The sequence below is a fragment of the Pleurodeles waltl genome, chromosome 1_2 (genome assembly GCF_031143425.1).
Source record: "Pleurodeles waltl isolate 20211129_DDA chromosome 1_2, aPleWal1.hap1.20221129, whole genome shotgun sequence".
In the NCBI taxonomy this organism is placed as follows: domain Eukaryota; kingdom Metazoa; phylum Chordata; class Amphibia; order Caudata; family Salamandridae; genus Pleurodeles; species Pleurodeles waltl.
In genome coordinates, this window is record NC_090437.1 from 985,075,645 (window position 1) to 985,091,915 (window position 16,271).

Genomic DNA, 16,271 nt, shown 5'->3' on the forward strand with positions numbered 1-16,271 from the left:
CAGAGATGCACATCACCTAATATGCTTAATTGGTAGTAGGCTTTCAAGCCTATACAGCTTGGAGTAAGACAACATGCATAAAGAGGATGATGTGGTCAAAATACTAATTTGCCTAATAATTCTGCACTCCCTGTATAGTACAACATGGTATGTAATGTTTCAATTACAGCACTTTGCAAGATGTGATGAAGAGGAGCATACAAGTGTACTGTTTTTGCCATTTTTACAGGTACATATTTTCCATTTTTGTCAGAGGGAGATGTATGAACGAGAATGAAGACAAGTCACCTCAGAGGAGAAAATGCCTAAGTATGCCAGATTCTGCATTCAAGTCATAATATATTATTTGCACCTCCACATCAGGTCCTTAGGCTGCAAAATAACTATTCACATCAGCAATGTGTGACAAGAAACCGAGTGCCTTTGTGAACTCAAACTTTATTGGTGCCATGCTGGAACCCCGGCAACAAGAGTGAGCTATTTAGCTTTTATTTAGACACTATAGTTCATTTGTTACATAGGCCAATGTTCTTTATCTCTCTAAGTGAGTGCTGTCAACTAAGGTGCACAGAGGCAGACCAACCTCAATTTTGTAATTCATATTATTAACAACGCACACTTTGCACTTACCCTGAGGAATTATATAATGTTTGCACACACTGCCTGCATCTTTAAGGTTCTGAATCCCTGGCCTCCCCAGTCTGTCCACCACAATGAACAGTCTAGTCAGCTTATTTCATTTTATCCCCAAAGGGGTCCTATTTTCTCAGTGTGACTTGGGTACCTCTTACTTCCTATAAAACAAATTCACATTAACAAAAAAAATTCATTTGTTTCTAATTTGATGTGAATGACCCAGGTCCTATTTCAATGATGCAAGTCATTTGTTTATGTACATATATTACTTGATGTAAGGTCTTGAAACCTTGGAAAGTCACATTACTTTCCATGCGTAAAAAATAAAACTGAACATTTCATAAAAATATATATAACCTCTTACTTACACATCTTTTAATATTATGAATAGTTAAACTGTGTCTGTAGCATATTAAGTCTCATTCTAACATTGAAGGCTCATGTTAAAAAGTTAAGACAAAGCTGCAGATTGCACCACGTTTTCCTTCAGAGAAGAAAGTTCCACAGCAGTTCTGTACACACACCTACAACTGCCAAAGTGTACACTATGAAGGAAACAGTCAAATAACAATAGCTCACCGCTTTAAATAGAATATTTAGTGCCTGGAAGTACTTGTGAAAAACCTGAAGTACTTGTGAAAAACCGAGAGCACTAAGTCAGCGCAAAGAGTACCACGGTTATTAATGTTAGGTACATACAAACATTTCTGGCAAAAGTTCTGCAGAGATTCGACTTATTGTTAAGTTCCAAAACGCTGTCGAATTTCAAGTCAAGTGATTAAGGGTTAGTAAAAACAGTCCACAAGTGATATGTGCAATAAAAAGTAGATCTGGCTGCAATTCACTAGTAATTTATACAGTTTCTAAGGCAGTTCTGAAACAAGAGTCGGTACATTTTCTGCACCCGAGGCATAACATATTTTACTTTAAAAACATGTCGAGCAGAATTAGGAGTTTTTGGAATCTCCGTGCCACATCCTTATGTTTTTTGGGTATTTTAATAAAATGTGTATTTCAGTAGTGTCATTTTTGAAAACATAACATGATGTTTATGAAAACGTCTGGAACATGTACAAGCAGCCTTCATTACTAAGCAATGTTGCAGGATGCCAAACCCGCAGGGTCCAAAGTACAAGCAAAGACAGCTGCCATTTCCTTTGTGGAACAATAAGCAGTCTTGCTCCTGGCTAGGCAGGCTAGCTTAGTGAATTTCATTTGCTTTGTTGAAAAACAGGTTGTCATCTTCGTATACTAGGAGCGAACTTTCAATGTTCTCCAGCAGATTATGTTGGTCCTCATGCTCCAGCGTGGTCTCGGCTCTGTCCTTTTTGATAGAGGTGCTGATCTGGCTCCAAGTTAAGTTGGTGTTTTTAAAAGCGTTTAAAAGGAAAATGCCAGTGATGATGGTGAGGAAGCCGCTGAGGGTGCCAATCATGTCACTCGCGCTCATGCTGTTCCACTCTTTGAACAAGATGACTGAGCAGGTGACCACCATGGTGGTGAAGAACACGTAATAAATAGGAGTCACGATGGAGGTGTTGAAAATGTCCAGTGCCTTGTTAAGGTAGTTGATCTGAGTGCTGACAGAGATCACTAAAGAAACCATTAGCATGTAGAACAACGGATCCTTGTACACCGGCTTCAAGTCGACCAGTTCCTTTATTGCGATGCCCAAGCCCTTGACAGATGAAACAGAGAAGGCACCAATCACTGAACAGATGGAAATGTAGACCAATATGTTTGCATGACCTTTCTTCGGAGCCACTGCGAAAATCAGCACCAATGAAACCACAATCATGACTGTTGCAAAGCCAAGAAAAGCTGCAAGGAAGACAAAAAAAACAATTCAAACATCAGGCTACTAGTGATCTCCAACACTTCAAAGCATTTCTGTTAGGATCAATGCCCTCAACGATAAAGTGGGTAATTTCTTACTATTTGCTTTACCAAAATGTCATTGTGTTTGGTTGGTAGAGTAGGTGGGAAATAGTTTCACTAATGTAGTGAGTATGTTTTAGCAGGAAAAGGAATGGAAGAATGACAGAGAGCCACAATGAGTGTATATGTGCATGGCTTTAAGTAAGATTTGATTTTAAGTTGCCTTAAATTGAAAATATGTGAAAAGCCATTGAAGATATGTGATGTGTATTACAAATGCATAAATTCCCCATTGATGTACATCATGTTGTATCATTCACGAAAACCCCCATAGTTGACCCACCGCCCTGTTTATTGCACCCTAGATTCAGGCTATTCAATTATTACTACACTTAGGCCCATATTTATACTTTTTTAGTGCTGAATTTGCATCATTTTTTGACGCAAAAGCGGCGCAAACTACAAAATACAATTGTGTTGCAATTGTATTTTGTAAGTTTGTGCTGCTTTTGCGTCAAAAAGCAGTGCAAATGCGGCGCTAGAAAAGTATAAATATGGGCCTAAGTACATTAAATTACTGCTATGCGCTACCCTACTGTCCCGTCTAAAAGTTCTGCCCTTATGCGTGGCAATAAAGGCACCAAAAACAGAGGTTTGTAATTGGATTTGAAGTCTAAATATAGCTATGAAGTCAAGGTATGTAACAAGTTAAAATGGAAATGCCTAATTATTTTTAAAATGTTTGAGAGTGTATAAAGTAACGGAAATTAAAAACAGTTATTGATTAGTTCTAAAAAATCTGGGATATGATTGATGGTTATGGTGCGGTTTATGTTATGGAATGGTGTTAAAGGAAGTATTTCTGTTGCATTTATTTATAGGGTAAAGAGTTTGAATGAAGAATGGGACATTCGAGGTGAGGCAATGGATAAGGTTAGGGTGTGTAAGTGTGTAATGTGAGCATAGTTTTACACCTATTTAACTACTGATTTTACATTAGTCTTGTTGTTAAGCCACATTCATAATATACTCCTGTGTTATACCAAAATGTGCAGGTCTTCTTGTCTGCAAGTACCAACGTCTCGTTTTCACCTTAGTACTCATAAGTGAAAAGGGTAGAATCCTGTTAGCTCAGTAGAGAAGCCTCTACTTTTACTTTCGTTGAAGGTCTTTCCACTGTTTCTCAGTAGGATCCTGGCCACCTGCCTTAGTTTCTGTTATCTGTAGTTTCGCTGCTAACCATGTGAGTTCATCTTTATATAAAAAAGTAATGTGATTTCTAGACATATTAGCATTATATGCTCAGTAACCTGGTGGGGGTGAAGCTACAGTGGTTTGTTTCCTGCTTACCAACTTTGCTTTTAGTTAATAAACATGTTCCAGACTTGGAGACGGCTGAGAGGGTAATTTTTACTTAACAAGTGCTTGTGGTAAGTTTTGGTACAGTGTTAGAGTCTGACTAAGGAGTGGGGGAGTAAAGAAGCTGTGTGAGATCATTTGTAGGTTCATGGATCGTGTTTACTCAAAGGTTTAGGTATGGTGTTAATTTGAATAAGGCAGGTTTGATGAGGCACTGGACAAGGTTTAGCTTTGGGGTTAAGACAGCCCAGAGTGAAGGACTGAGAAGAGGGTTAAGCGTTTCATTTGTAGCCAGGTAGTATAGAATGTACATTTCAACTTCATTTCCGCTACACATTCTTTTTTCTAATTGAAATGCATGTACATCACAGCGTTTATATCCCGACCTTTATGCATGTATATTTTATTTCACTACATTTTCTAATGGGACTTTTTTTTATATATCCTTTATTTTCTGTCTATTATGTTAGAGCTGAAGGTGTGGTTTTCTTCAACTTTACCTTTGTGGTTAAAATATTGTGTTTGTACTGTCGCCTCCAAAAGGCTATAGAGCACAGCCGATCAACTAACTATAAAGCAAGCAAAGGTTCATTAATAAACCCTTCCCACTTCCGTTTATAAGGACTATGAAAAAGGATCATCTTAGTCTGCCCCCGTCGTCACGCGCTGGCGTATTACCCCCACGTTCCCTTTAAATGTTATTTTACTAAATTGAATGAATGGTCGTGAAAGGCAACGGTGATGAAGTGTGTTGACGCGAAGCCACCTGCTTCCAGTTAGCCCAAAATAACACACCACTGGATTCACTGCTCACCTAGCAGAGGGACGTTCGAAATATATAAAGGCTAACTTTACATGCGTTCATTTGGTTTTAACTATATAGAAAACATATATAAGGGCAGAACATTTGCAAACCATTACATGCCTGCTGCTTCTTCACACTTCTCTTCAGTTGCTCAGTTTTTCACTCAGAAAAAAGTTTAGATCTACCTCCTCAGACACTCAGTGCTTTGATTTTCTCAGACCCAAGAGCATTGAAGTACTCGATGCTGGATCTCTCACTGCACCAGGTAATTACTTCCTCCAGCTATGTGCCCTCTCCACACACAGACCAAGCCATGTCTTTCGGTGCTAGAAAATAAGTCACATACATTTGTATTGCCTAAACGCTGCAACCTGACCTGAATGCCCACCCAAACTGAAGCTCAGCTTGTTTCACACAGCCCAAGACTCTCAACCCTGATTTTCTTCAGCTGCCCATGATGCCTCACCACAAAACCTTGAAAACAGCAAATAGAGCAGGATCAAAATTGCAACAAACCCCACAAAAGGGCCCCATGCACGTAATCCAACACAGTCTTAAATGCAAAGGTCGTGGCTTCCTCTCAATTCACATAATCATTTTACCTACCCCATAAATATCCCCAAGGCAAACATTACAAGGATATAGCCAAGTAACAACACTGTAATTCAAATCACATGTATCATGGACTAATTCCAAACATTCTACGCAAATATCATAGGTAAGAAGAAACAAATCCTCAAGTAAGAATGTTAAGAGTTAGGAAACAGCCCCAGTCCTTTCCACCATCCACCGGCTTGAGACTCCCTGGCTGCTTGGCACTACATGGTGTGTGCAGAGCCTGATGTGAGGTTAAAGCCAAGGGGTGGGGCTAAGCAGAATAGGCTTTGAAGAAATGCTTCTAAGGGAGACGTTTTTGAAGCAGGTCCTCGAGTGAGGACACGAAATAAAATGTTAGGTCTGGGACAGGGACGGCAGATGAGACGGTAATGTTTCTTGTAGGCAATGGCCAAGTTAAAACAGGAAAAACAGTTACTTTAAGTTGAGTGGGTTAATGCAGAAATGCATTTTAATTAGAACGTTAACCTATGGGCCCCATTTTTGACCAAAGGATGGTCCTGGATGACAATATCACCTCTATCGTATGTTCCTCGTGCTAGCGAATTAATCTCCTTAGATAGGCAGAATTCTCATGGAACAGCTTGGAAAGCCGAGGCTAGCCAGAGCAATAGCTGGAGCAACAGTAGACCATGGCAATGCCCTCAGTCATGTCAGAAATATTTGCAGAGCCCAGGGAAAAATGTCTTCTAGGGAACTAGAAGAGGTGTTTCCTTATTTATTCAGCATCTGGCGCCATCTAGTGGCAACCTCATCATTATCACTAATAAAAAAAAAACATTGCTCCTCATTACTAATACTAAAATAGCGTTGCTTTCTAAATATATAAAATAATAAAAGGCATTGGTTTGTAAATCTAGAAATATATTTTGAACCAGGACGCTGGGGCTCTGGAAAAGCACGGGGTCTTCAGGCATTATGCCCGTCTTGCCTTATTTGGCAGCCCTGAGTGTCCTCTTCCTTCGAGCCACAACTCAGAACATCAGGAAAATGCAGATTCTACAAAATGCAGCACTCATCTGTCTCGAGACAACAGAGATATGACAGTTCTAGTTCTTTGTGGTTTCCTATCACTCAAGTGCCTTAAGGTATGAAACACTCTACAAAATAACCTTATTTAATAAAAGTACAGAACTCCAACAAAGAACCATAAACATACACAATCTACCACAAACCAAGATATCACAAGTGAATATATCTAAATTATTACTATTAGACATAATGATCTAAAAGAAATTAATAATCACAAGATGCTATGTCATTTGACCAGTCACATTATTTAAATTTTCCCAAGAGAGTAAAAAGGGGGCTTGCTTTTTTAACTTCTAAAGAGTCCAGAAGCCAGCATAGAAAGTCGCAACAGTTTTTGACAAAACACATGTTAATTACTAAAATATGAATTAGGAGAGCTGTGTTTTCACGCATTTCATGGAAACACATAACAGGTACCAGCTTGCTAGAGGACTACTGGTTGGGTCAGTAGGTCAGGCTGCAGTACTGAAACCACATGCCAGTAAGTACTAGTTGATGATTCATATATGCTACAGCAAAAGAAAGACTTCCTACCACTATCTTTGACCCCTTGAACATAAACCTGCATGGGAGCAAATGACCTGCTCCTCACCCAGGCCTGGATGTCCAGCACATACTTGAAGCTTATCCCCACCTAAACAGAATTCCTGTTATTCACGAGCATCAAGCAACAAATAATCAAAGGCTGCCTTAGCTATATGCTCCTGGACAGATTTGAACCACAGCACTCACAGAAGGTCAAGTCACTTGGTTCACTCTGATCACAACCCTAACCTCAAAGAACAACAATAAAACCAAGACTACCTCAGACCAGCTATCTCTGCTACAAAAATTGAAAAATCTGCTCCAAGGAGGCAACATCAGAACTGCTGCTCAATTCCTTGTACTCTTGCATCTGGATGTTGGCAATGCTCTGCTCCAAGGCCTCCCAGACCTCTCATTGGCCTCACTTGATGGTACCATACACACAGCTGCACACCTCATGGAGGACCTGAAGAAATATGACCACATCACCCCTATTCTGACAGAACTCCACTGGTTTTTCTTGCACTCCAGCACTATCTTCAGATCCATCCCCACCATCTGCAGTAATAACGATTGTCATCCATGCCTATCTGGCTGTAAAACCCACACACCCTGGTGGCTATCTACATGCCGGTAGCAGGACACTATCAAATTAGAGATAAAGAAGTGAAAAACAAACAAGGCAACAGTCCTTGTCCACTTTCACACCCAGGATCTGGAACGACATCCCGGTGTCCATAAGGCCTACTTTAGGCCTGCTGCAATTTGATAAAAAGCTGAAGAGCCACTTGTTAAATTTAAATAACACTACACCATGATGAAGTAACAGACCACCGTTACTCTTAGACACCAGCTACTCCTCGAGTCACACGTGGACTCATCTTTACCTTTGATTCTGAACAGTGCTCCTCTTTCAGTTAGGTTTGGGTTATACAAATCTCACATAGTACTTACATACATACAGATGGAAAAATAATCGAGGTGTTCAACTTTTTTCTGTGAAACTGGACGTATCCCAGTGCCCTGCAGAGTCCCCAATGCTCAACTCTCTCAACGTTATTCAGCTTCTGTAGGGAGCCATTGGTACTTAAAAATGAAAACACAAGGCTGACCGTACCTCGATTCTGAGACAGCACTCAGTCCCATAGTACTGGTGGAGCAAGAACTCATACATCGAGGAAAAGTACAGAATTTGATCCTATCTTTTTATTTTCATCTCACCCTGTTAAGAATTAAATCCTGCTCTTCTCCTGATACCAATCTTGAACTCAACATTAGCGCTTGGTGTTGTGGGAATGACACTAGAAATAGTTTCTAGCACAGAATGGAAAGACCACATAGTGGAAACGTTGTAACTAGATTTCTGCATGAATGAAATAAACAAGTGGCCTATTTTCAGCAGGGGCTCACAAGACGCTTACAATTGTAACCCCCTAAACTAACTCACAATAGGTGATAGAACCTTCGGTACTATCTAGATCTGATAAAGATAATGGTCCCTTGACTAACTACCTAAATTCCACGTTGGAAACTAAAAGGAAGAGAGAAAATTAAACACTAAACTATTGAGTTGTTTCTACTCAGCTACCTAGTACAGACAAAAATATATGCTAGTCTATGTGTCAAATTCAAGTATGACGACTATGGAAACAATAAAGAAATTACAATATATAATCTCTATCTATCCACCTTTAAACCCAATTATTGAGTTAAAAGTCACATTTTATCATGAGAAAATAATGAATGTTATAATTGAAGTGCAGAAAAATAATGAAACATCAAAAAATCATAAACGTCATCACACTTGGGCTTCCCAGAAAAAGCAGAGGGCTCGTCCACTGAACGCTTCTTAGAATAATGGACCAGATCAACTCTAAAACCAAGGGGTCTTTCGGACATTTTTGTAATCGAATCAGCCCACTGAACCTTGGTCCCGCCTCCCAGACCCCCTCCTAGGGCCATCATAGCTAAAGTACACAATTATAGGGACAGGGACTGCATCTTGAAAGCAGCTCAGAAACAAGAAGTCCCTCGATTTGAGAACTGTAACACAGCAAGTTTTACGGATTACACAAAACGTGTTCAGGAACAGTGCAAATCCTTCATGGCCGCTAAATAGAAACTGAGAGCTATGGACTTATCCGGCCAAGTTTAAAGTCCTGCACGATGATAAAGCCCACTTTTCTGACAGACATGAAGATGTTTGGGAGTGACTTGAACTTAAGAAAGTTGCTACTACTCCAGATAGTGGAACTAATAGCTGACGGGAATGGGGAACGCACCCACGTGCTATTCCAGCAAAGACATGCACCAGCTCGGACAATTTAAACTTGTCTCCAAGAGGCTCAGACAGAATACGAACAGGGAAACATGGTGCAATGCACTTGACAATACAGGCATCCTCTGGGGAGGGGTCATCGTCTGTGACTTCAGAATGGGGGTCCCGAGACCCACATCTGACATGATCCCAGATATGGCCTTTGTTGAGGGCAGAAACTGGGAGGGTTAAGGGGAACTGTTTTGGGACTGTTAAGTAGTAATTTATTACTTGCACAGTTGGAGAACTATTCAGGAAACAAAAGACAGTATCACAGAAAAGGTTTTGTATGACAAAATCGTTGTTGATTCTCATTGTACACAATGGGGTGAAAAAATTGTCCTTGTGTTTGGGGCACAATTGCTTCTGGTAGTTTTAATGTGACACACATAGGTGTGTCTACTACCTGAGGTTTCCAATAGGGGGATAGTAAGGGTACCTGGCTGGGGAGGAAGCTAGTCCCTTGTTTCATTTAGTAGATCCACCTAGGATTTACTAGGGTGTCGTGTTTGTCCTGACATGACTGAGGGTTGGCTCCTGTAGTCATATGTTGATACTATTGTTGCCCATGGGAGGGGTGTGGGAAGTTTGTTTCTCAAGTTCTATATGAGAATTTTTTTGTGCTGTTACACCGGGTGGGGTAATAGCCATTTTAACATATGGGTGATTAAACAATGGGGACATCAGAACCTATAACATAATGACTTTTAATAATACCTATAAACTTTCTCCCTCGAAGGTAAGAGGGCTTGGCACCTGTAATAAGTGCTATCGCTTCTCATATGCCACAGAGCTAGTATAGCATATCTCCAGGAGACCTATTTAACGGAGCCCAAAACTGCAAAACTTGCCAAAAAATGGAGGGGACAAACTTACAGTGCTACTTTCTTATCGTTTGCTAGGTGGGTGCTGGTGTGGATAGCTCCCGGGGTCCCATTTGCCTTAACATGCATGGAGGCTGATGTGAAGAGCAGATACTTAATGGTACAGGGTACATTAGATGGCAAGGAACTGGTACTCTTTCATTCATATGATCCCAACATGGATGACAACTCCTTTTTCCCCTCATTGACAGATGCACTGTCGCCTCCAGTGGGAAAGGATCTGGGTGGGTGATTTTAATTGGGTGGTGCATGGGGACATAGACCGCCATCCCCCTTGACAGGGCACTAAACCTATGATGACAAACAGTCCTATTGAAATTATGACACACATGGGGTTCAGAAACATCTGAAGGGACACTCACCTGGGGCGCCTGGAGTACACGTTACTTGGCCACACACAGTACCTTTAGCAGGCTAGACCGAATATTAGTAAAGCAACACACTGCTACTAGAGTACAGGAGGTGGTACATCTGATACGTTATTTGTCTGATCATGCACTGATTGCATGTCAATTCCAATGGAGGGGTAGCCCACAATCTCCCTATTCATGGAGACTCCCCTTTGAGATTCTGTGGTTCCAGGTGGGCAGGGATTCGGTGGCAGAGTACCTGACAGGTGACATTGATGACTACCCAGAGCCGCATGATGGAATGGGAGGCTCTGAAAGCAGTTCTTTTGGGATAGATGTTTGGATCTTTTTTGTTGGAAGTGACGCACCCTACAAGCTGAACTCATCAGGAGGAAGCATTGGTATCTTTGCAGAGGTAGATGGACAGGTGAGAAAGCAGGCAGGAAACTGAGACGGAACTATTAAGGCACCTGACGAAAACTAGAGACAGACTAGAGCAATATACATTGAAAACATAGCAACAGCTGCTTCATCGGGAAGGAGATAGATCGGAAAAACTCTTGGCCTGGCTCCTCCATCGCAAAGTGCCCCGAGCCCCGGTGCTCAAATTGCCTGGGTGGGAGGTGTGGACACAAAGTGCCATACTGGAGGTGTTTCAGGAGCAGCTGCAGTGGGTTTATAAAAGCACTGGGGACCCGGACTGTGAACGTCTCATGGACTATATGTCAGGGATACAGATTCCATGGCTGAGTACAGTGGCAGAGCAGGAACTGGACTCAGACCTCACATTGGAAGACGTTTGCGGAGCTATAAAGTCGCTTACTATGGGGAGGACACCTGAAAATAATGGCTTCATGGTCAAATTTTATCTGGTTTATAGTAGAGGTGGCTCCCCATTGACTTGAGGTTTATGTACAAGCCCTAACGAAGAAAGTGCTCTGGACATCAATGCACAAGGATACCAGTGCAATGCTATTGAAACCCGGTGCAGTGGCATCCGACCCAACCTCCTACCATCCATTCATGATGATAAATATAGACATGAACATTCTGTGCAAAATCCACAATGAATAATCAGTGATTAATGCATGTCCTGCATAAAGTGGAGGACAGGGAGGGAGAATTAGCTTTGGTATCCATTGATACTGCCAAAAGCTTTTGACACCATGAACTGGCGGTATCTCCTGGCGGTCCTGGAAGCAATGGGGGTAGGACCCCAACATTGGGTGAGCCTGCTTTACACGGAACCCCAGGCTAGGGGTTGGAAGGGGTACGAGGCAGGGGTGCCCATTGTCAACCCTGTTGTTTGCGATGGTGTTGGAGATCTTGGTCTGAGACTCTGACAGGACATGGGGAGATAGGGAATCTGAGTGGGTGGTATGAATCACTTAATCTCGCTCTACGCGGATGACACACTTTTCTAGCTGACTGTCCCGAGGGACTCACTGCCATTGCTCCTAGCAAACCTAGATACCTTTGGGGACATTTCAGGACTGCATATTAATTTGACTAAGTCTCTAATACTACTGTTGGGCGGAGCACCATCACACTGCCAGGTTTGCCCTTGCAATGGGAAACTGATAGTTTCCGCTATTTGGGAACTATGGTGGCCCATACTGTCCAAAATGAAACCAAGACAATAGTGATCGGGCAACAAAAGGACTAACTAAGTCTGTGCAATCCTTTAATAAACTCCCTCTGTCCCTTATGGGACGTGTAGCTGTAACAAAGATGGTGTTTTTGCCAAGCTGCCTATATTCTCTGCAGCACTCCTTAGACACACTACCATGGGCAGTCTTTAAATGTCTACACTCATTATTGGCAACTTTGGTGTGGGCGGTAGGTCACTGTAGGGTGACTCACAATATTCTTCACTTACCCTTAGAGGATGGGGGATTAGCACTGCCAAATATGGAAATGTACTACTTAGCATCTCAGGTGCAACATGCAGTGCATTTGTTGTCCGACGTGGACAGTTGGGAAAAGGACGACACAAGGGAAGGGACCCTACTGAAGTTACTCCATGGGGTGGGAGAGGTGCCCCCTGGGTGCCATATTTAATTAATCATACAGCGTCACTGTTCGAACGGACAGTGAAAGTGGTGCTGAAATGTGCCCTCTTTGCACAGGAGTTCAATTTCTGGGATCTCCAAGTATTCCGTCAGTTGACCTCTGTGGTTGACACTAGTGCCTGGGGAGCAGGCAGGTGTTTAACACTGGGTGACCTCGACCCCAGTGAGATGTTCATTACCTTTGGAGCGGCACAGGAGACCTTTGGAGTGGGTTGAGGGCAGTTCTTATTATATACATGTATAATCCAAACATGTATTGTGGACATAGTGAGAGACATTTGACCCACATATCCGGAATTGTTTAAGATGTTACTGGAATTTGGTGGGGGAAGACATTTTGGTTATCACTTATCTAGAGCTATGATTGCAGATATGCCTAGGACCATATTTAGGGGTAAGGCACCCTGGGAGGCAGACTTGGGCACACCAATAGATGACCATTGGAAGGGTATCTGCGCACTAGTCAAGCAGGGTACGTGCAATGCACAGTTCAAAATAGTACACTTTAACTATATACATCGCACATATATTACCCTGGTGTGCCTCCATAGAGCTGTCCCCACGAAAACAGATAGCTGTCACCCATGTCAGTGGGGACCTGCAACCTTCCTTCACTTAGCCTTGTATCGTCCTCCAGTGTACCCCTAGCGGGGATTAGTGGTCCAGAGATTGCAGTGTGTTGAAAGCTAGTGTGGATCAGCAGCCAACTACATGTCTATTGGGGGTTGTCAGGAAACAAAAGGGTAGGAAAATGGAGTGAAAATTTGTACAACTGGCCATGTTGTTAGCGAGACCGTGTGTTGCCATCTAATAGATGAGCCCGGTGGGACCTGGGGAGTGGGATGGATCAAAGATGTGAAGGAATGGGTGGTGGCGGAGGAAATCAGGCTTTGTCAGTGTAGGAGGGATGAACGTGTTGAGGAGGACTTGCACACATGGAGAGTGATCCTTAAGGGGCTCGATAGGACTCTGGGGGTCAGGGATAAAAAGGCGGCTATGAGGTGAGGTGCATGGCACCGGAGAGAAGGATTAGCAGACATGTATTCCTACTGTACTCTACTACACATATTAATCCATTTGTATGGCATTATAGCTGTGATTTTTTTTTTGTTTACCAACATGTCTGAGATGATGGCTCATTTGTTTGAATTTGTTACTGGTACAGTGTTTATAATGTACTCATTGGTTCATAAAATAAATAAAATTACAAAAATAAAGGTTATCGCACTAAGCCCATCAAACTGGTTGTTTGTCAAAAACTCACACATCCATTACCCATAGCCATTACCATAGTATCCTATGACTACTCCCACTGATAGAAGCATCTTGGGTATTCATGACTGCCTCCCTAACCTATAAAGCCTAGATAAAGCCTGGTCTTGCCATCTCAGCTGGAATCTGAGACCTGTGCACCAAAAGAGCACCTCAGCTGAGAGAATTCCAATCTTTGGGAAAATTCAAACTTTAGACAATCCTTCTCAGGCTTTGCACCACGAATCTGGAACTTACTGGGCTTCAATTAGTCAAGTCAGGTGGTGAACACTATCTCTGATGAGCCAGACGAGAAACAAGACAAAAACATATACATGGCTGCATTCTCAATAACATAAGCTGTACTTTGCATATGCGCATTATATGACAATCCGAACGATTATGTTATATAACTGACCAAAAAGGATTCTAGTCTTCTGCAAACAACATGTGTATGTGTGCGTGTGTGTGAGAGAGAGACACAAAGAGAGGGAGACATATAACGAGAGACAGAGAGAGAAATAGAGGGAGGGAGTGACAAAAGAGGTAAATACATAAACGAAGAGATGAAATAGCAAGGGATACACAGTAAAACTGTGAACGGGATTAAGGTAAAGAGGATTGGAGATGGAGGGCAATAAGATGGAGGAAGAAGAAGTGAGTGACAGAGGAGGATCAAGGGATAGGACTAGGGGACAGACATGTAGGAGAGAAAGAAGGGAAGACATTAGGGTGCGAAAAGAAGAAAAGGCAAGAAAAGAGAGTATGAACAGAAGAGGCAGACTGATACAGAGAGAAGAATGTGAGAGAAGTAGCGAGTGGACAGGCCCGTATAGAATGATATAGAACGTGGAAGGACAAAGTTAGAGTGATGGTAGACACATGGAGAGAAGGGGAAAGGAATCCTTTAAGTGATGTATAAGTGATTTGCTATTGTCTCTGGGCCAAAAAGCATTTCAAATGCCCATCTGTGCACTCAGGACGGATGCTCCTGGACGAGGGAAAAGCTGTCACCCAGTCAGGTACTGCTCCAATGACTGGGTAAGAAAATAACATTAACGCCCCTTTTATGGTCGCAGGATTAACTGCCCCCGCTCCTCTCCACATTGTCTTTATGGCCTACCAGTACTACTAATTGTTCCTCTGTGTTCAGTTGTGTGTCCCTGATTGTTTAGAACTGCCTTTAAAATTATTCTTATGCTTGTTTAGGTTTCACCAATGTTAATGTTGAATATTGTTAAATATCTATTTGTTGCTTACCTCACAGATAATGTGTTAGGCGAGATCCTGCAGTCTCTCCACAGTAAAACTGTGAAGTCTCTCTTAGTTTGGCAAAAAGTACTGGTTCAATGTACATCAAAATATGCCATTTGTTACAAATTTCCTGGGAATGCTAAAGGGTGTACCCTTGGCTTCAGTTCTTGTGAAAATTCTATCAAGTTCTGAGAAATGATCCTGACCCATGGTGCTGTAGGATATATTATTTACCACTGATAGTCTCAAATACACATTGTAGTAAATAGTGCAAATAATAAAAAAACAATAAGAATGCATTGTGTGCAGGAAGCTGCAAAATGTTTATGATCTGGATTGAGAACCAACTCCACTAGTTCCACTTTATATTATTGGACGACATGCTCCCCAAATCAAATGATCCTGGATATTTTGTTTCAAACAATGAGTTAGAATCCTCACACTTCCACTCTAATAATACACCACAATTTTTAACTAAAGCTGTTTAGAAAATATGAAACCTTGTTTGGACATTGAAATACATGCTTCAGTAGATGTAAAAAGGTGCTTTCCCTTCCAAAGAGCACATAATAACAAGTTCACTTCCCTGATAAATGCATTTCCAGTGCAGGCTGTGTTTGTGGATAGTACCTGTATGTACCCACTGCAAGCAAAGGAACGGACGATGGGTGCAACAATAACACTCAGCAATAATTAACTTTAAAACTGATAGTCACAAACAAGAATGAGAATCCGACATGAATCTTGAACTTGCCAGAAAAATGAAGAAGGGGGGGCACGGTCCATTATATACTATGACACATACATAAAAGGAAAGGACTTAAGACCATATGTACTATTCCTATTAGAAAGCCAGGGGAGTGCAGTTTGCACACTGACTGCTTTGCAAATCAAAATCGAATCCTCGATGCCACCTATGGACCAATATGTTACATCACAAACGGTACATTCACAGGGCACTGCAAAAAGAAAGCGTAATGAATATTAGTCAGGCAGATCACAACTTGCGACCCTCTGTGGTTGGATGTGAATGCTCAGAATATAGTTGGCGAAGCACAGCATTCCTCCATCACTACACTAGCTTTCCCAAATAGGAAACGTTTTGTTTTACAAGCAGGCTGCATCCATTAAAGGCACTAAGGGCCAGATGTATCAAAGGGTTTTACCCATTCTATGTCTATGGGAAAATGTGTTCATACATATGGCCCTAAATGAGTTACAGAGGCACTTGTAGTCGAAGCCTAACAGGTTCAACAGCTTGCCAAAAGCAATCTGCAGGCTGTAGCAGTAGCC

At 41.8% G+C, this 16,271-nt stretch overlaps 1 protein-coding gene across 1 annotated transcript in view; it reads right to left on the reverse strand.

Moving 5' to 3' along the window:
- The window catches only part of NIPAL1 (NIPA like domain containing 1), a 120,774-nt gene continuing 104,503 nt past the window's right edge, over nucleotides 1–16,271 (reverse strand). Inside the window, exon 6 of the mRNA XM_069201624.1 lies at nucleotides 1–2,457. Coding sequence (XP_069057725.1) covers nucleotides 1,838–2,457 — 620 coding nt within the window. The 3' untranslated portion in view covers nucleotides 1–1,837. The remainder of the gene's footprint in view (nucleotides 2,458–16,271) is intronic.